Raw genomic sequence first — 23,090 nt, forward strand, 5'->3', positions numbered from 1 at the left:
GAAATCAATAAAAGTTCTATAATTATATACTTTTATAGAACAGATATACAATTTATACTATGGCTTCTAAATTTGCCCTTTTCTTTTCAATTTAATATCGTGAATTTTTTCATAAATTTTTGTAATCATATATTTTAATTACCACATATACTAAGTAATGCTTAACGTATGTAGTTTTAACGTTTTTTTTACTAATGATTATCTTATTCAAATATTTTCACTTTTTGCTTAAACAAAATATATGAATTAACGTTTGCGTAATATAAAATCAATATATAAAATTAAGTAAAGACGCAATGATCGCGTGCCGGCTTCGATTCAGCACGACTTTCGTAATCACGTTAATTACTTTAAATACGACAAAAAAAATAGCGATCATGTGGTATTTCTAGTGCTAGTGGTAATGCTGATAGTAGCGTTGCCATAAAAAGTAAAATATAAAAATAATTTAAATAGAAATAAACGTTGAAATCTCCATAATATACATACATATATCCATAAATAATAACAAATTAAATTTGCTGACGATATTGTTTCTCAGATAATATAATAACATAAAAGCTAAGGAATTACTTATTTAAATTGTTAGAGGTTTCTTTAATTTTTTTTAAAGACAACATTTTTAAACAAGTAATTTATTTTAACAATACGCAGACGGTATCTTTTTTGATGAAACTGAAAACATCAAATAATTTTTAGTTTAAACGAAAGTTTTTTTTCTAACTGTACTTATGTATCTTGATGTAGAATGTAGGTTATTTCCTAACAGAGCACGTTAACTGACGATACCTTAACGGATTATACTCATTCAAAATTACACCCATTCAACTGGACTCGGTATTTAAATATAATTTACTTTAGACGTCTACTAAAAAACTTCTACAATAATTTAAACGTCAAAATTATTACTTTTTCTACATAATTATAGATTATTTCGGAATACTCGTATAGTCTTTATGAGTTGGAATTAACTGGTGCTCTTTATCTATTAATGAAATAAATATTTATATTTATTTATATATTAATATTAGTACGACTTCATAAAATTATACAACTAATTTAATTAATAGAGAGCACTAACGAACACATTAATGTGTGAATTAAGCTTAATATGTTTTTGATTAATTTTCCCATTTAAGTATTTCTAATAAAGTTTATATATTCTAATGTTTAGATATATTATTTTATATACATATAATTTCAACATTTATTATTGGATAATAAACCTTAATTATATCAAATTAACATAACATTTAAGCCTATTAGACGGAATAAGATTGCATTACCACATACCCTTCACCAGTCAACATCGTCAGGGGACTGTCAATTATTCGTTGTCAACGAATTTCTTATATAAAGTATATACTTAACCTATTTTTGTTTATGGTATATGGTTAACATCAATTTGATTTTTATAAGAAAGGGCCAAAATTTGCCCAAATAATTTATTAATATATCTGTCACTCAGTTTTTAAATTTCCACTTAAAAGAAAATTAATTCAAATTTATTTTTAGATATTTCTAATAAAAACAATTTTTAAAAAAATTTATGATAATTATATAGAATCTAATATTTCTTTTTTGTTGACAGATTACTCCTACTGGAGTCATCTACCAGAGAACACTTGGCGATGTGTTCTTGACGTTGTAACTGAATTTAAAAAGGTAAGTTTGTTTTATACTTTTATGATTTTTTTATTTTCATTTAATATTTTATTATTTTTATTTAATCTATATATATAAAAGGACTTGTCCTCACTGACTGAGGTAAGACGCACGCACAGCCGTAACCGCTGATGGTAGAAACGTGAAATTTGGACAGATATTTACTATCGTAACCTGGACATCCACTAAGAAGGGATTTTGAAAAATATTAACCTCAAACGGGTGAAATAAGGGTTGAAAGTTTGTATGGAAAAAAAATTAAATATGCACCGATTTTTATAAAATTTTAAATTCAGACCCTTATAAATATTTAATTGAATACGTGTTTCACGGTTTTTTAGAATTTATCCCCTAAGGGTGCCAATAAGGGGTTGAAAGTTTGTATGGAAAAATCTTTGAATCGCCACCGATTTTTATAAAATTTGAAACTTAAGACTCTTAAAAATGGTTTATTAGAATTCACCTCTAAGGATGCAAATACGCAGGCGAAGCTGCGCGCGCCCGCTAGTATTTTATAAATTGCTATTTACCTGACCAAAACTTGGATTATAATTTCCATATAGCTCGACGAGTCAGAGTCGAGTCGAGACACATGGCTCAATTGACTAGAGCACTTGATTACTTCAATTTTTTTTTAAATATGTTTCTTTCCTTACTTTAAAAACGATTAAAATAAATACTATCGAATAGAATATTACTAACATAATTACAAAACAAATTAGCAAGGAATGGTTTAAGCTGTATTAAATGTACGTAGAATGCAATTAGGAGAGTAAAGGCACAATTTATCATTAATTGCCTCATTCACGTGGTATCTGACGTATTGCGGTTCATCATTACTCTAACAAAAAGCGAGTGGATGTTCCACTAATGTGTTGATATTGATATTACGGTGGTCCAAGACATTATTAATTATTATATATTAATATTTTAGAGGCCGTCGTGGTGCAACGGCACATTGTAACACGCAATGCCTAGAAATCGGATAGAAAGTAGAGAACGGAGTGTTTTAACACTAACTTCCCCTCTGCCATATGTGGGATAGAGCATGAATGTTAAAAATCTTCATAATCATTTAAATATACGTCGATGTCATCATTCCTTGTCCATTCACATAAATATATCGCACACTATAAAAACAACCATTATCTGTCAACAAATAATATTAATCTTTAAAATTAACGATTTTAACCGATTTGTGTGAACATAAAATGTTTTATCGATTATTTTGAAATCTACACTAATATTACAAAGCTAAAGAGCTCGTTTGGTTGAATGCTCTAATCTTAAGAACTACTTATGTATTCTAATTGAAAAATATTATTTTGTTTAGCTTCACACTTTATGACACACTTTTTTTTCTGTTCTGATTCCCTCTGAGCCTACTCTGCTTTGGAGAAACTCCGTTCCTATTAAGGCACTTCGTTCCCCGCTTTTTCCCGAATTTATGCGGCATTGCGTGTTGAGTGACGGAACTCTACGTCCGGCTTTGCTTCGTTACTAGTCTACTACTCGTACTTATTACTAGCTAGGATATGTTATTATTAATACTTCATTTCTATGAATGGGAAATTGAACCTGCAACCTATCGTATTTATCTAACTATTTTCTCTTAAAGAGGAAGACTATAATAGGTTAGATTAAGTTACGTTACATGCTTTAATTTTTCCCACTACATTTGGGACAAGTTATTTCTGGCATTTAAAATGTATTATATCTCATACACAATTCTCAAGTTTTATTTATATAGGTATAACTATTCGGGCAAAGCCGCAGGTTAAGTATAGTATTAAGATAATCGTAATTAAAACTACGTCCAGTCATTTTTGGGTGCATCATAAACTTTTAATTTCAGTTCATTATGCAAGAGACATAAATGCATTCATAACTTAAAATTTATTAGTAATTTTATTGTAATTCCATAAAACATGGCTGCCTTCAAAATAAATTCTTTTCCTAATTTAAATAAGCCTTAGTAATTTGTATTATTAAAATATATTTTATTGTAGTATATTATACGTTTATGAGAATATTTATTTATATTACATATATGAATTGAATACATTCAATGCTAATTTTAATGTTTTAAACTAATTTTAATTTTATTATAAATTATTTTACACTTTGTTTGTTTTAAGTATAATTTATTAATTTAGATATGTCATTAAATCAACACAAGCGAAGCGGCTGATAAATCTAGCCAACTTGTAAGAAGCCCCTAAACTTAATCTAAAGTTTACTACTTACTACCTATAAAATTGGCTTGTGCGTGCACTATATAATCTTTTAAATTATTTAAATGTCAAGGATAATGAAGATAATATTTCAGAATTACTGTGCAAATTGAAATTGGAATCATTATTTCGTCCATTATTCATGTGTAGACATAGCTAACTAGAAACTAAAATTTAAAGTACATATTTACTTATTGGGTTCTTTATCTAGAAACGCCATGTTTTGTCTTAATATTAAAGCGAAAAATGGAAATAATTGATTCCCTGAATGAGAATAGAACTCATGACATTCTGACTACGTGCCGCTGCTCTACGATTACCTGCTACTATTTAAATATTCATTTCTTCTTATAATATACATCAAAATAATCAAAATTATATAAAAATGTATTCTAAAAAAGCCTCACAAAGGTTTCTAGAAACAAAATCGATATAACAGTCTACACGCGATCTGCATTGCTGTATAAAAAAAAATGTTAGTTGGCAACTTTATTGCTATAGTCACGTAATATGAAAAATATCTGAAATATTAATACTTACATATAATTTCAGTTCAACATCGTCACAGTAATAGCAAAGTAATAATGTCTTTGATTATTAAAATACTTTATTGAAGGCCTCGTAGAGCAACTGCGTCTGGCTGTAGATGAGACGCGGTTATGTTCGATTTTTTATGCGCTTTAGTTTAATTTTTTCGCTCTAGTATCTAGATAAAGCACGGCGTTAAGTTCCACCGCTCAACACTCAATGGAAATTGGCCAACGGCGTGTCTAACACTAGATGACTAGTCTGCTATATATGTATATGTTATAAAAAATACCTTAATATTGCGATTCCTAAGCAACTAATTGGTTTGGTGCAAACTAATTTTATTTAAAATATGGATAAACATAATTATTTAATTAAAAAAAAGGTTACAAATAACATATTTGTTTATTTATAAGAATAATGATGTATTAATAACAGGATAAGGTGTGTTGTTTTTACAGCGAGAGCGATAAAGGTCAGAAAGTAATTTCATTAACTAGGGTTGGACGTGAGAGGGAACGGAAACATCTGCTTTTGGTACAATATTTTCATACAGATAATTGGACCGTTTATTTTGAAAGTGGTGTAAGTCCATTTTTGAGAAAAATGAGCTATCGCGTAATTCATGCTTAATTTAATGTATTTTTTTTATATATAACTAGTCCGTGTTTAATTTCTTAAAAAAAACCCACATTTTGAACAACTAAAAATCGGTCGGTAAATGAAATTGCATAATCATCGACATACTAACCTTTAATTTTCTCGAAACAAAAGAAAATGGACTTACACCACTTTCAAAATAAACGGTCCAATTATTACTACAACATAATTCTTTAAAATTATAAAGAATTGTAAACATGTTAACAAAATTTTAGGGTTATTACCTAAATTTTATATTCTACACTTTTACTTTTCTTGGTGATTTAACATATTGAGTAGCGGAGTCTAACGCCGTAAAATGCTTCACTAGGACCTATTATATTTGTCATGTTAAAATTTCTCGAAATTATACCTGTACCCAAAACTTACGTATATACACTAAAATACATGTCAACAGCGTCCCAATAACTTAATCAAGAATATATAAAATACTTTTATATATATATATATTAAATTACAGGCAACACGACTTTAAGTTCCATCAATGTTAACTAAAAGATTTTACTTATTTTTAAGTTATTTCAAAATTATAAATATTTTTTCAACCTCAATTACGACTTCGTCGATATTTGTTAGCATGGCCCTACCATTATAAATGTTAACACCATTAGCTTTATAAAACAAATGACGAGAATAGATTGACCTAAAAAGGTACCAAATCAAAGATCAACTTAAGGGGTAGGATTGACCTAGTTTAGGGGTCGCACCCTACAGGGTGTTGACCTATTGTAGGGAAAGGGGAGAGTTTTATGTATTTTTCATGATTTTGAACACGCAATTCTGGCGTTAACCGGATTTACGTTTATTGTGTTACTAATGATAGATATGTTTATGTTATAAAAATTATTATTATAGAGTAGTAGTAGTTCTAAAATAGTTAATTATTTTATATAGACCGTCGTGGCGCTGCAGTACTGTGTCAGACTCTAGGCGACGTATGTGGGTTCAATTTCCACTACAGAGAATGAGTTATTTTAATTTTTCTCTCTAGTAATAGGGTAAAGCGCGGCGTTGTTTTCCGCCACTCAACCCGCAATGTTTGAAAAACCGGGCAGATTGTAGGCATATGTGCATTAATACTGCATGTGGGACAGCGTGAAGCAAAAAAAAACGTATATGGACTACGTCTTAAATTTATATAGATAATTTTACAACTTATTAAGAGAATTCCTCATACTTAGATTGTGACATTTGTAGTAAGAATTTAATAATTATATCTTAAAGTCGTTGGTACTATTTTAGGCACGCATATTGCTTAACTAAGATTTTTTGTAATTAATTACCAGTTTAAAGTCAAACTCTTATAGAAATGGTTCCCGCGTATAGCGAGGGATCCTAGTACACACTCTAATCCACGTACTGTCTAATTTCTCGAGACATTGACATTTTTTTCAACGCTACAGTTTGTCTTGTGGTCAGACCGAGGAAATGAAAATATATTTTCCTCGAGTGAGAATCGAACTGGACGACAATATGTCGCTACACCTTTTCCTATTATTTTTATAACAAAACTTTCTCAAGCAATATAAAAAAAACTTAACATACTAAAAGCTTGTTAAATAATTACTAACAATTCAAACTAAAACACACATCTAACTTTATCATATGATCAAATTGGCAAGAATAATGAAATAAATTAAATTTCTCATGGCGTAAGAACATCAGTGATCATGTGTTAGGTGTACGGTAATGAGAGTCATTAAGTTTGTCGTTGTTATCGTTTGATAGCGCACACGCGATGGGAGGAGCTTTTAATAATTGTTTTATAATTTAAGCTCATTCATGACGCCAGCTTTTTATAGCGTAACGTTGGAGGGAACCTAGTGTTAAGACACTCCGTTCCCCACTTTCCGCCTATTACAGGCATTGCGTGTTGAGTTGTAAAACTGCTCGCCACATATTGCCTTGTTATCAGAGCGTAGAAATAAAATTATTAAATAATTAATTACACAAAAGATGCACTGCACTGCACTTTTCCGAACAAGACCACAGATTGAAATAAAACCGTTTTATTCAATGATTTTTTTCCAAATTGCCTTGTGCCTTGCCATCACACAGATAAGAAATAAAATTGCGATAACTATTACAGAAAACATAGATTTTAAACATCGTTGTTTTACGCAGTTAAATAAAATAATTGAAAATAAAAAAAAAGCTTCCAAATTCACCTACAATTTGGAAATAAAAATATAAATAATTTATAACTAAATTAGTATTAATTGCACGTACAAAATGAGACATACTGTATGCTCTAGATAAAATGACTGATCGATTTACGCTATCTTAGGCAAGAGCCTAATATGGATCTGACTTAAGCTTAATTTCTAGCCCTGTAGAGATAATTAATAGAGGTGTTAGCATACTAATTTATAGTTGTATTGACACGTAGAATACATATGTTTATAATTCTTATAGATTCTTGGATAATGCTTTAGAAATTTGCAGTAAATTTAATATCTATAAAATAACACAATTTAAAAAACAAAAAGAATAAATAATCTGTTTTTCTTTTACTCTATCTCCCTAATTTCCTTCAGTCTATATAAAAAATATTTCCATTAACGTTACCTAATATCGACAGAAAAACAAACAGTAATTATAAACAAAATATTCATTTCATAATGTATTACAAAAAAATACTGAAAGAAAAACCTTACTGAAAACTACCGTTTTGAGCGACACATACATATTAATGACGTCCGGTTAAAACACGTTGCTATGGCAACGAAACTAACAACACCACATGTAAACCTTTATAGGAAAATGGATTTTATTGCTTTTAATAAATAAAGTTTACTTTAGAAAGTACATAAATGGCCTTGCTGTAAAGGAATTTACAGAATAATTTACTTAAATATACGTAAAATGTCAGCCCATTAGGATGACATGTTAACTTTTTTATTTTAACAATGGTTTGGGTTTTTACAGTTCTAAGTTAGTTTAGTTCATCAATATTATAATAAATCTAAACATTACTTGTATTTATTTTGGTATATTTTCGGGCGCTATTCTATAATGTTTTTATTGTTAACGAGGGGGCTTCCTGCACGCTTCGCTTACCAAACCTTCGCTCACTATAATGGTAAAAAAAATCAAACGATATTACTTATATTGTTTTCTGTATAGTACTTCAGGCACTCACAATCACATCTTATTTAATGAGACTTATTTTTTACTCAACTTTCAGTTTGAATCTATAAATATAATTTTAACTATAAAATCTCTTACGTGTTTCTTAATGAAATAACATAATTATCATTAAAAAATACGACACTCCTGCGACTACATTTATTATTTATATATATTTTGCCTAGACCAGTAGAATAATGTACTACATTTTAAAATTATCTTATGCGTATAATAAGTAACAAAAGGAGGCAGGTTCGATTCTCGAGTCGTGTAATTATTAGTTTTAGTTAGCAATTGTTTGCGATGTGTAGTTTCCACATTCTAGTTGTAGCATGGCTGGCAAAATGAAAATAATTTAAATAGATCAACAATCTTTTGTCAGACTAAACTTTAAAAATTATATTAAAATTAACGTTATCTTTATTTAAACGTATGTTATATAAAAATTTTGTGAATTAAAAACTATTTAATGTAGTTTTATCTTGTGTTAGCTATTTTACTGTTATTTTTCAATCATAATTGTATGTTATTGTCTTTTAATTTAATATTTTTTGTATTGTACTATTGATTATGCTGGGTCTTGGCACTGGGAGAATTCACAGGAGTTATATAATTACCCGTGAGTTTCCTGATGCCTCAGCTCAGTGTAGTCGAAACCATCGGAAGAAGGACGTCAGTGTATACGAAAAAAGAAGAATATCGGGAAAAAGAACATAAAAAATCAGAAAAAGAAGATATTCCAGCTGAAGAAAAAATTATAATATATTTTAACCTATAAGTTTAATATTTATAAAACTGCCTGATTATTTAAGAAAGTAATACATTTCTTGTAACTAAAAGCAATTACTAAATATAAGTAAACATATATTCTATGTTTAATATATAATTGTAAAGTTTATACACTCTATAATGAGATCGTTTCTAACTAAAGCTATATAATTAATGTTAGATATTACCTTATAAGAACAATAATTAAAAGTGACGGCGTTTAAACAATGCGTATTGTGCTGCTAGCTCGGAAGCTTGTCACCTTTGTCGTATTTAATTACGTATACGAGTATCTACGGATGGGATACACACGGCTAAGAAATTTTAATTCAATACATATATTTTTGAAGGTTGCTATATCCTTGACCCCTGACTTTGGACGATCGTGCCTTTCTGGTTCCTGTGTTTTTTTTTATTAAATTTTGATTTTTGTAAAGTATGAAGTGAAAATCGATGGGTCTATTAGTAAAGTTCACTAAATAGTTGCGTTCTCGAGGGCTAGGGTCCCCTCATCAATTTCAATTAGATGTAATGGTGTTTTAAAAGATAGAAGAGTAGAAAGTATATTTTAAGTTATTATCTTCACTATTTTGAGTTGTCCTTCTAATACTGTTGTCCAATTTTTACCAAAACCAATTTTAAAAACTATGTAAATTGTGGCAGAACCCATTGTTAAGACACTGTTCCCCAATTTTGGTAGAATTGTGGAGGGAGGTACTATCTGTTAAATAGTATTTTAGGCACAGTCTATTGGGAACACATATTAAAAGATTCCTAAACGATTGCTAGTTTGTTGGATCTGGAGCAATTTTAATGAAGGAAATGCTGTTTAACTGTGTATTACAAGATATCTTAGAAAATACCACCTCTACTAATAATATCTATTATTATGTAACTACATACTTTTTAACCATTCTTCAAATGTCTGATACTTTAAATTGTGAACAATAAATATATTAAGCTGCTCGCGGCTTCGCCCGCTTGAACTGTATCATGTTTTCTAAAAATAATGCCATTTCTATACCTATATTGAGAAGTAAAGTCATTCAATTCAATAAAACAGTTATTTATAGCAATTTTGTTGAAAAACATTGTTTAAACTGGTATAGCTTTTTTATTTATAAATCGATTGAAATTAAACAAACACTAAATGTTATAGAAAGCTTGCCAAAATACAATATTCTAACTGCAATTAAATTGGTTAAGCCATTTTTGAGATTAGCGTGAACAAACGGACAGACAAAAACAAGCAGACGAACATTTTAAAAATAATTGTTTTAGATTCTGACATTATTAAATGCCATCAAAAACATTTTTTTCATATATTTTTCATGTACAGACTATGATCTTTTACGATTTTACTATAATAATATAGATATACATAAAATGAAACCAGTAGTAACCGCTGCGATCGTGAGTATGAATCATCTGTATGGATGAAAGGTTCCTGTCTTCTTATAAGCGCATAATTTTCAATGGTTGTAATCTTGGGTGTTAAGTATTAAGCGGATTGTGAGAACACATATCGCTTAAAATATATATTTTAACTTTTTTAAAGTCCATTCCCACACCAAGAGAAAATAAAGACGTGCGCGTGTCCTAATTTATATTATACTAGCGGACGCGCGCAGCTTCGCCTGCATGTTTGCACCCTTAGGAGTGAATTCTAATAAACCACGAAACATGTGTTCAATGAAATATTTTTAAAAGTCTAAATTTCAAATTTTATAAAACTCGGTGGCGATTTAAAGATTTTTCCATACAAACTTTCAACCCCTTATTTGCACCCTTAGGGGAAGAATTATAGAAAACCATGAAACATGTGTTCAATTAAATACTTTTAAGAGTCTGAATTTCAAATTTTATAAATATCGGTGCTGATTTAATTTTTTTTTCCATACAAACTTTCAACCCCACTTTCACCCCTTTAGGGTTAAAATTTTTAAAAATCCCTTCTTAGTGGATGTCCAGATTACGAAAGTAAATATCTGTCCAAATTTTACGTTTCTACCATTAGCGGTTACGGCTGTGAGTGCGTCTTACCTCAGTCAGTGAGGACAAGTTCTTTTATACAGGGTGTCCCAGGAGTCAACGATAAAACGAAACCAGGTGATAGACCAAGTCGTGACAGTTATGAGAAAAATATAAAAAAAAATCTTTGTCATGTATTTTTCATATTCTATTGATTTTAAAAAACATGGGAAAAACCGACACCCTGTGATGGTTTTTCAAGTCCCAGGACTACAAATATTACTCTTTCTTCATTTTTTTTTCTGTAATGTTACAGAAGGATTACTCATGATTACATTATAGAAAAAAAAATGAAGAAAGAGTAATATTTGTAGTCCTGGGACTTGAAAAACCATCGCAGGGTGTCGGTTTTTCCGATATTTTTTAAAATCAATATAATATGAAAAATACATGACAAAAAATTTTTTTTATATTTTTCTCATAACTGTCACGACTTGGTCTATCACCTGGTTTCATTTTATCGTTGACTCCTGGGACACCCTGTATATATAGATATCGGATTAATTTTCGTTTAATAAATAAAACATAAGTAAAATATTTATGTATTTTATTGCAACTAAACGCCACGTTTTGTCTCGCTACTAGAGCGAAGAAGCGAAAACATAATATTTTATATCCTAGATTGGGAATCGAATCCACAATACGAACTGTCGCGCTTACAGTCGCTCACCTGTACGCATGCGCTACAACTGGCCTCACTATGGCCTAAATCACCTTTTTTTATATTAATAATAGAAAACGCTACCAGCTTATGTTTTAAAATTATATGATTTAAGAAGACAGTTATCTGAAGTATTGTTACTACAACAATCGACCTTTAATCCATATGTAATGAGTTTCAACCATTATACAACCGTTAAGTAATAAGCTTAACGCTTTCTTTATAGATTTCGTGAGAATTACTATTATATTGACATTTGCTATGTTTCTTTTGGGGTCTTTTTAAAATTTATTAAAATCATTTCCTTCTGCAGCTTATATTTAGCTGTCGAACGATACTAATACTTGGTATCGGATGTTATTTAAATTTAAATAAGTCATAGAGATTAGCGACAAGAGTTATTTTATTCTTTCTTTACGTTTATTTCTCATATCGTGGATGGACAAAGAGAATCTAATTACGTGATGAATAGCGGAACTCAACGCTGCGCTTTCTTTACCAAAGTGATGAAATAAAAATAATTATTAAATATGAGATAGTAATAAACAAAAATAAACTTGCAAAATCTTTTATTTAAAAGAATAACAACAATATATATCAATTATTTTAATAAATTTAAACGGTTTCACAATTTTCAAAACACGTTATTGATAGGTAATCTTGAATAGTCATTGCATAACGATTTATTTTATTCTACATACTCTTACATCACAACATACGTAATATTTTTATTTCAGTAAATTTTGTGATAGATTGTCAGTAAATTATTAAACAATTTTTTATATTATATTACAAAAAAAACAAGCCAGGAAAATAATTGTAAGTAATAAAAAAGAATAATAATATATAGAAGTAAAGAATGCTGTTATCTAAATGATAGTTGTATTATGATAACACTATAGTATTTAATTTTTTTACGCTAGTCTATTGCAGTTTTATTATGTTCGTATACAATGGTTAGTGTGTGAACGATTTAAATGATAGAATATGAATATCTGCGACTGTCAGTCTAGTAGTTATTCATTCTGGCTAGTGGAACTTAAGATACAGGTTCTTTTCCTACCCAACATTATTATTTTATTTGTCTATGTAGGTATTTCAACTTTCTGAAAACTTGACGTTTGTGTTCGATTCTTACTCGAAGGAATACTTGGATGGAAATTGAGAAGCGGATTGTCATACTAGATACCTTTTACCTATCTTGCTATGTCTACATATTTGTGTGCTATAAAGCTTAAAAATACGATTTTAGGCGTTGTCAATTTAAATACTATGTATATGTGAAAAATGTAAAAAAAGAGATTTTTTTACTTTATACTAAAATTAAAGATACATTCCTTTAGCTTCGCGTTGTATCTTGCATGCACCCGAGTACGGCGGGCAGGTGGAACATGGGAACCTAGGGTTAAGATCATTCCGTTCCTCACTTTCCGGCGATTTCTAGCAACATTGTGCCAGAAATCAACGCCGCAACTAAAGATACACAATACATAAATAAACTTCTAAAAAGATGTTCTTAAGTAAACGCTTGCATCAAAAATATAAAATTTTATAGACATTAAGATTTCACATAGTTTGATTGCTCCATACAAAGCAACATTAATTTTAGCTGTTTCATATAATCGAATGTTCTCAGAATAACATAATTGCTCTAAAATATCGGCTCGTGCCACGAAATGTATAATTTCTTTAACGCCGATTTGGTTCTAAGAAATTTACTAAGAGATTGAGGTATAGGCTAGGAAATGGTTGGCAATCTTTAGCTTAGTTGTTACTTAGATACAGAGAAAAAAATACTATCATAATTTTATAAAAAAAAAAAAATCATTAATAAGTGACTTTATTAATTTTATTAGTGAGTTATTTATCTTAACTATAATAAAATTACATAATAAAACTTATATAGAGAGTTAAATAAAAAAAACTATTTATATAGCCTTTTGAAGGAACAAAAGAACTTAATACCGTATGTAATAAACCATTGTTTCGTCTGCATCTTTTTGGTTCATCTAGATCAGAGATATACGGGTAATCATATAATATTTTTAAGTTTCATTCTTTTTTCTGAATAGTAGGAACCTGGTATTAAGATACTCTGTTCTCCAGTTTCCGCCCAATTGTTTGAGTGTTGAGTGACGAAATTCAAGGCCGCGCTTTATCATTGACCACAGTGAGAAAATGACAATAACTAATTCTCTTCGATGGGAATCGAACCCACAAGCGTTGCATTTACAGCCACTGTGTTACTGCACCACGACGGCCTTAATATTTCTATATCAAATTAAAAAAAAAATACATATCAAATCCACTATAACTTAAAAAAGCAGTTCTTCAAAGAAACTATGGCATCCCTTGGCCTATTAATGTTAAAAAAGTTAATTACTAAATAGGTATTTTTTTATCTTTTCAGTTATCCTTAAGGCCGGATGCAGTAGTAGAGAGCTCATGATTAAAACTGTGTAACCTTTGTTTACAAACTGCATGTTTAATTTTTATGTGATACACGTCATGTTGGAATGACGAACCTGTCACGATTCTGACGGAATTGGAATTAAGATTTATTGTTATTATTATAATAACTAAAATATTTTTATTTTGCACAGAATTTTCCTAAAGAAATTAAGTATTTTTTTTATTATTTATAAGTGTAATTTATATTTGGAAGATATTTATAACGCAAAGATTTTTAGTGAAAATTAAATTTTATGTAGACAACTTTGTTTTTGTTTTAATAAAAATACTATTAAAGTATTCTTTCTTATACTTAATTATAACAGTATTGTTTTAACATTTCAATCTACAGATTACAAATATACATTATTTATAAATAAAAAATTATTAGGCTATTGACAAAAAAATACCGATATAGATATCCTGGAAAGCCTTCGAAATAATATTAGGAAATTTTTAAAAATATATACATTAAAAACGTCTTTCCGCTATATAATATATATTAACTTACAAAATATATGTATAATATAGACATAATAACTAACTTAGAAATATTCATTTCATCATTATGAAAATTCCTCTTCGCTCGTGACAACACCTCCTGCGGCTACAAAACTAAGTCCTGGAATGTTTCTTAAGAAACACCTGTAATCGTTTAGTTCTAATATAATATACTGTTATTTTAAACAAGTTAAATGTTATGACTTTGCCTGCGTGTATTAAAAAGGCAATATTTTTTGTTTAAAGTGAAAAAAGAAAATATTGATATCGACGTTACCAGACAATATTTCAATTCAAATTTCAAATTTCAAGATATATTGGATAGTACATTTATCAGGGAACGTTATCTATATATATAAAATCGAAAGGTCACTCACTCATCATAAAATCTCAGAAACTACATGTGCTAGGAATCTCAAATTTTGCATAGGAGTTACTTATAGGACGTAGGTGCTCGCTAAGACGGGAATTTTCAATATTCGACTTCTAAGGGGTTGTTTTTGGGGTTGAAAGTTTGTATGAAACTTTTGTTACTACAAATTCTAGGAATAACATATTTTGCATAGACGTCACTAGGACGTAGTCATGGAGACAGAAATTAATAATAACATAGTTCACGCGGGTGAAACCGCGAGCGGGCCGCTAGTAGTTTATATATTACATCAAGGTTGATCTTTGTGAAATATTTTAATTATCTGGGAAGCTGCAAATAAATGCTAAACTAAAAGTATTATGTGCCGTTGGTATGTGAATAAACTTTGCTTAATTAGTTTCTTAAAATATCTTCTACAAAGCGCGGCGATGAGTTCCATTACTCAAAACTCAATCCAGAATTCGGCGAAAACTGGGGAACGGAGTGTCTTAGCACTACATTCTCCTTGGCACTACAATGTCGCGTTAGGCTTAAAAAGATCTATTTAGTAAGTTCGTTAATCTTTTTGTCTGTGTATCACATGTAATTCTCCACGTCCTTGCGTGTCGAGTCGGCGTTGTTGCCTATAATTAGGGCTTCGAGCGAGGGCTACCGATAATTCGCTTGTTACTTAATAGTGCTGCCTGCAACGAGTGGAATATACGGAAACATATGCTATAAATATTTATAAGAATCGTGATTTAAACATTTTTGATTCACGCGTAATAAATCGTTAATTGATTTATTTATATTATGAATCAAATGATTTTTTTCGAAGATTTCATGTTTTTATATCGATACAATTTAAACGGTTTCTTGTAGTTTCCTGTTAGCGGTCGTTGAAATATGATTCATAACGGACGACTTCTTAACTAGTATGTAACTACTATGGAGTAAAAAAAAAGAATTATCTAATAAAATAAAATAAAAAACTTGTAATATGCACATTTTTTTTAGTTTTGGATCCAGAAGTCTCGCTGTCATTTCCGCAAGTACAAAAAAAACTGAGATTTAACTAGACTCGGAACGGAACGAAGTGTCTTAACACTAGGTTCCCTCTGCCTAGAGAGTATTTTAATGGTGACTATCGCTATCTGAACCTGAATTTCTTTGAATAAGCTTGTTAATCGCAGGAACTACTTCGAATTGAAAATATCTTTTAATGTTAGATAGTCCATTCATCAAGAAAACGGCTATGTTATATCATGTCAATATTAAGATATAGTATACTTGAGGTCTGAGTTACGTTGGTGACCTAGAGCGTGTCGTGTGTCATGCTACGGGGGCAAAACCACAGGTAAAGACTAGTCACTATATCTACAAGGTTATCCAATTCAAAGTCCAGCACTACAGCTACTATGAAGTAATTAGCCTGGAGGCATCGCGTGTATCATTTCGCACGAACCACGCCAGTCCCACACCTGGACAGCTAATACTAAACGAAACATGGCCTCGTCTCGTTAATAAAATGATTTTATTGCTTTAAAAACCTCATTTAAAATACTCTTTTAGAGTAATTGCTGCTTATTTCTGTTATTAGTTCTTGAAGAATTAATAACAGAAAATTCAATTAAATTTAATAATCTTTGTTTACTATATAATTTATCCACAATTTAAATTTTAGAGTAACGAACTTAACTAAAATTATTTAATTTGTATGATGTTAGTGCTAATTATTTTTTTTGCGCAATATATTATTTTTATTTATTTATTATTTTTTTTATTTTCACCAATTTCGTGGTCGTGACACAGCAATCGAACCCACAAAAAAAGAGACGAGTTCAAACTGATCTGGGTTGGGTTTAATTCTTATTAGTTCTTACTTCTAAATAATATTTAAATTGAAAATTATTTTTATTTCGTCGCTCAGAATTCGACGGCAAGTAGCGAACGGCAGTATTGCAATACAACATAGTTGACGCGCAGGATGCAGTTATTAGAGTTTTGTTGAAACATTTATCTCGTTAAATGTAGTTAATTAGAAAACTGCATGTTTCTACTGCAAAATGGTGTTTTCTTTAAAGCATTTTACAAAATTGAGATCCATTCAATGTAACACTTTTACGCGTATAATATAATAGGTGGCAATTTACAATTTTGTATTTGTAACTAAGAGCCGCACTCAGAGATGGTAATTATCCGTTTAAGCTATATTAAAAATCGGTAGTTACAAAGATATTTTAATTTTACCTTATCTGTTAAAGAAACTCGTATCGGGTAATTCTTTTTACAAAGTGTATAATTCCAAACAATGTATTCAGTCTTTGCAGTTTTAATGTTGTTGAAACTTTAATTTTTAATTATTTTATTTTTCTTCATTTATATGACGGGTGAATTAGGGGGCACCTTAAAACAGAGTTGAATTTTAAAGTCAACATATTAAAGTCTACGCGGACAAAGTTGCGGGCGATACTAGTCAATATATAAAATCATAGAGCAGCGAGAACCGGAGAACCTAGTGTAAGGACATTTCTGTTCGTTGAAGAAATGAAAATGGTCAATATTTCAATGCCCAAGTGGGGATCGAACCCGCAACCGTCGCATTTACAGTCGCACCCTTTTGCAAAAACGCTCGTAGGTACCTAAGTAATATTATATTTACATACTTATTTCTACCACTCTAACAAAAGTTCGTTCAAATTACATTAAAATGTTTGGGCGCGCCCCAAATGTCAAGGGGTGGTAGGTAAAGGGTGGCTTAATGGTGTATAGTCACGAATCTTTCGACTTACACCATAGCGGCGCCGTTGTTGACGTGTTTTAGATTTATTATTTTATTTTTATAGTAAGCCGTTATAAAAATATAGTAATTCTATGGTTTTATGGAAAATTTTATAGTAGGTAAAATTGTTGAATTATAAAATTCTGTTGTTTTTGCTGTATTTTAGTTAACTAAATGAAATTCTGTATACAAAGAGGCCCGTCGTAGCCCGTAGGGGCACAAAGTGTGACTGTAAAACCGACTGGTTGTGGGTTCGATCCCCACTCGCGGAGATGAAATATTTATTAAAATTTATATTTCTATTTCTTCGCTCTGGTGCAAATGTGGCAAAGGAAAGTGCACGAACGGAGTGTCTTAACACTAGGTTCCCACTGCCTACCCTGCTGTGTGCGGGATACAGCGTGTTACTTATTTATATTCAAAATAATGTATCCCACAAATAGCAGGGTAGGCAGAGGGAACTAACTTTAGGCTCTGTTCCCTATTTACTCTTCCGTTTTCCACTTTTTGCCGAATTTATAAGGCATTGCGTGTTGAGTGAGGGAAGTCATAGCCACGTCTTGGTACCAGAACGAAGAAATATAAATATGAGATATTTCATTACTCGAGTTTAAATCGAACCTACAACTATCGTGTTAACAGCCACACTCCTATACCTCTGCGCCACAACGACCCCCTCTTTACAATTGCTTTAAATTACTCTACCTGCATTGAATTTTGCAACTTCCTCCATTCAACCACCCCCGTGCCAGGCACGAGTCTATTATATAAGGGGGTTATCAGCATGGGGGTTGGGGCACAGCTTTGTTTGCCACCGTTGCCATAGCACTGATTGTGGGGAGATCGCGATATGGAAACACCAAGTCACGTTAGTTTACCTTCTGTTTTGTTCTTTTTGTTATACTATTTTTATTTGTAAGTCGAAATGTTATATATTTTTTTACTACCTACGAGTTGTCTTCGGTGATATGTTGTAGCTCAATTAAGGTGTAATAAGCGCGGCGTAGAGTTACGCCAGTCAACACACAATGCCCCCAGAATTCGGTGGAAAGTGGGGAACGGAAGTGTCTTTACTCTAGGTTCCCAGGTTTCCTCTACCTATCCTATTACAGCTGCGAAAACTATAATTTACAGTCAATCATGTCGCAATAAATGATTGCACATTACCTACTATCGATTAATAATATCGATTTTAAGTTGTGTTTTAGGTAATACTTTATGAATACCTGTTTAAAAAATCAATGCTGGTCTCAAGTCAATTGTATTGTTGCTTTATGTTCTTTAAAATAATCTAGTTTTTTTTTAGTTTCACACTACACACTATAGGTATGCTACATATGGCAGGGTAGGCAAAAGAAATCTTATGTTAAAAGAATCCGTTCCCCACACACTGCCCAATTTTCTACACATTGTATATTGAGTTGCGGAGTTCCACTTCTCTTTTTGTCTTGTTACCAGAGGAAGTTACTGAAAAAAAAAATCATTCCCCCGAATGTGATTCGAACCCACTAATGTTACACTTGCAATCAAACGCTGTGCCGTTGCGCCACGACGACAGCCCTTAACCAATACAAATTTTTTGCGACATAGCGTACTGAGTGACAGAACATAACGCCTCGCTTTGAATCTTACATAGTAAGTACGTAATATATCTTTGTGTACGTACTTACATTAATTTATATTATTCCTTTTTAAACAGTTTTCTTAATTCCAGGTGATATGGAAGCATCATCATCAGACTACAGCGACGAAGAAGTGGGTGTGTTGGCACGAGGTCAGAAGTTATGGGTGCGGGGTGTACGCGCCCATACCACTTGTGCTGATATAGTCAGAGCTTTACAAGATGCACCTGAAGGTACATAATCTATATACGTAAAATAACTTTGCTCTTACTGATTGACTGACAGAGGTAGGATATTAGAGAATTTCTCGGGATTCTAGGTCTTTTACTTCTCGGAAGCAAGTTTCTACAGATAGTTATTTCTTATTTCTCACATTTAGTAGATTAGGTTAGGATATTGTAATGTCAAAATATATATTTTTTTATTTTACTTTATATTATTTTTATTTTGGAAATTTTACTTGTTGGGTAATGTAGGTAACCCAACGCCGCACCATGCATAAGCTAAATTGGGAAAATATATATAATAAGTTTTACCCGTGGCTTTTTACTCCCGTGGTCAAATGAGAATAATTAAGATTTAGGCTTTAATTTACTCTAAACGCAAGCACGGTGGGCTGCGTCGAAACAATTTATATAAGGTTATTATTATAATCTATGTAGCTATAACCTTCCTTTTATTCGAACTAAAAGTTCCCGACACTAGCTCGTCCAACCAAACAAACTCTTCGGATGTCTATATATTATTTTATATTATTATATTAGTATATATCTATAGTAAATAAAATTTTAGCAGGTGGCTTAACTGATCCTGGAGAATGGGTGCTAGCTGAACGATGGCGAGGCGTGGAACGACCCTTGCCGCCAGAAGTGCCGGTCCTACACGTACTAGCTGCTTGGGGCGACGCTAGACATGAGGTAAAATATTTTTTTGCAGAATTAAGCAAAAAAAAATATAAAAGGCCAGTCAGAAGCCAGTCTTGGTGCATGGTCACAAGTGTGCATTGTAAAATGAAAGCTAAGTGGTGGAGCTTAACGCCGGACTTTGTCTCATTATCAGAACGAATAATTCAATTCACCCGATGAAGTTGAAATCGAACCCACCGTCATCACGTTGACACTCAAACCCTGTCCCACTGTGCCATTACGGCCCTACCATATATAATAAACATCCATAATTCATATGTGCTTAGGTTCGTCTTTCCCTCCGTCGGTTATCAAGTGGTGGAGAGGATGATTCAGGACGTGACAGCGATGGTGGTAGTCGGGCGAGGTCGAGGCGAAGGCGGAAAGGCGTCAGAGCCGCTACCCCTCCACCGAGATCGAAGAGTGAAGATCCGGCAGCCAGATTGGTGTCCGTTATACAACATCAAAGTAGAACAATACATCAGCAACTTGATAAATTGAGGTAACTTAAATTTATTCTTAATTGAATTAATTCAAATTAATAAATAAATTATTTCTTAATTGAAGAACATTTATATTTGCAAGTATTTTGAAGCTTCTCGCTTAGTTTCCCAAGAACCATCACGTCTCGAAACATTGCGCGTAGAGAGTAGTATTTATTCAGAGCGAGGAAATTAAATTTTCATTGCCCTTAATAGGAATTGAACCCACGACTGCTACATTTTGTAGTAAGATGCGGTGCTGCTGCGCAACATCCTCTTAAAAAGTTTTTTTTTTATTTACAGGGAACAAGAAAAACTTATCGACCATTTAGAAGACCAAACCCACAAGACTAGAATGGAGAAGCACGGAACGAACTATCTCCTGGAATCGTATTTACGGGACTTAGGAAGATCTAGCGAACAAAACGACAGTCAAGCTGGCAACAGTGACAGTGGAGTTGGAGTAGGAAGTGGCACACCACCAAGAAGACACACAAAGCACAAATCAAGAAGAGAAAGACATCTAATGAGGGAACATTACTTCACAAAGGAACTAACAGATATATGCCAAGTAAATTCAGAAAGACTGATGCAGACATCAAACGACACGGATTCCGATGCATCTGCTGATGAACTTTCAAGAATACGCGAAGAAATTGAATTACTCGAAAAACTTGCAATAATAAACAAGAGGTTGCATAGAGAAGAAGAGTTAGTTGTCAGATTAACAGCAAAAGTAAAGAGGTATATGGATGAAAACAAAGCAAATAGCTGCGAAAATGCGTCACAAGTTACTTTACTAATGAATAAAATAGAAAAAGACCTAGAAGCAACTACGAAGGAAATGCAAGACAATACGGTCGAATTAGAAAAAGCTGATAAAGAAATAGAATTTAGAATGAAGTTATTAGACGAACTAACACTAGAATTGGAAAAAGAAGAATTACAAAACTCTATATTAGAAAAACAGTTAAACGAGGCATCTAATCGACAGCCAATCATTTTGCAAGAAAGTTACATACCAGTCTTAGACCAGAACAATGTTAGCCAGCCGGTGTTCACTTATAATAGCAACGGTTACGTTTTAGACACTCTCGTATGACGCACAATTGAATATTTGAAAAGAAATCCAAAGAATCTTTGAAATTACCATAGAGTTCACTAAAAATGTTAGTGATGTCCTTCCAAACTAAAGGTTCCAAAATTTAAACATAATTTAGCTTTAAGTTAGATTTAATAAAAATGGTGCTAAATTGTATACTGTTTATGATATATCGTTGCCAGCACTAAAGTGTCCTATCTAAGAAATATATATTGGCCCATTTTCCTTCATTTGGGAGATATTAAGATTCAGAAAACATACATTACAAATTTAAACATCACTGCGAACTGTAATTTTCAATAAACAGAGAATAGACTCAGAACAGAGAGAGATTCCATTAAAAAATCTAGATAATGTTTGGCATTGTTTTTAATGTCATTATTTTTATTTAAATAAAGTATAGTAATACTATTTATAGGTATACCTACCTATAAATAGTATCTTTAGTGCTGGGAGCTTGTCTAGTATATGTAGAAAATATATATCGATTCCGATACCAAAAATGTTAAACAAAACCACCAATCAATATGTAATTTGTTAATAATTTAACACTAGTCAATTGATGATTGTAAAATATGCTTCACAGACTAATTATAATTAATACTTATTCATTATTGTACTATAAATGAAAATACCTTATAATTATATTTCTATTCTTTATTTTTTAAATCCCGAGTATATATAAGGGTAAACAAAGTCCATTCCCTACGCACAGTACAATATCCAAGACTCCGAGACTCGTTGAGTTGCTGGAACTTTCTTTTTAACATAGCAAAGAAATGAAAATATTTTTCCTCCAAGTGGAAACCTAACCCAACCCTGATGCATAGTCTTTTTCATTCTTCACAGATTTTATATTTTTTTACTGTAGTAAAATAAAACATTTATGTACTTAAATATGTTTTTTCTTTTTATAATTTATTACTTTGAATGCAATAATATAAAATATTTTAAATTCATATGTAAATAAATCATTAATAAGGTAAACATACTAACAGACAATTATATACTAACCAAAATAAATTATCTGTTGTCACAATAAATTTATATTATCTATCTAATCGATTTATTTATAAAATATTCTAATTTTAATCAATTATGTGAATATAAATGATAATATCAATTAAGCAATTTCCGGTTAAAAATATATGAATTTTATCATAGTTTATTTTTAAATACTGTAATATGTATATTTTTATATTATATACAGTTAAGGT

At 31.1% G+C, this 23,090-nt stretch overlaps 1 protein-coding gene across 2 annotated transcripts in view; it reads left to right on the plus strand.

Moving 5' to 3' along the window:
- LOC146533178 (uncharacterized) overlaps window positions 1-23,009 on the plus strand; it is a 95,129-nt gene extending 72,120 nt beyond the window's left edge. The window contains exons 3-7 of one of the 2 annotated variants that reach the window (XM_085195692.1): window positions 1,592-1,665; window positions 19,477-19,617; window positions 20,180-20,301; window positions 20,577-20,791; window positions 21,075-23,009. In XM_085195692.1, coding sequence (XP_085051818.1) covers window positions 19,482-19,617; window positions 20,180-20,301; window positions 20,577-20,791; window positions 21,075-21,873 — 1,272 coding nt within the window. In that variant the 5' untranslated portion in view covers window positions 1,592-1,665; window positions 19,477-19,481 and the 3' untranslated portion in view covers window positions 21,874-23,009. Of the gene's footprint in view, window positions 1-1,591; window positions 1,666-19,476; window positions 19,618-20,176; window positions 20,302-20,576; window positions 20,792-21,074 lie in introns of both variants that reach the window. The other variant, XM_085195691.1, reaches the window with a different exon arrangement.
- Window positions 23,010-23,090: the final 81 nt, after the last annotated feature.

Source organism: Heliconius melpomene, chromosome 13, assembly GCF_056956725.1.
Source record: "Heliconius melpomene rosina isolate 202511_hmr_F chromosome 13, ASM5695672v1, whole genome shotgun sequence".
NCBI classification, from domain to species: domain Eukaryota; kingdom Metazoa; phylum Arthropoda; class Insecta; order Lepidoptera; family Nymphalidae; genus Heliconius; species Heliconius melpomene.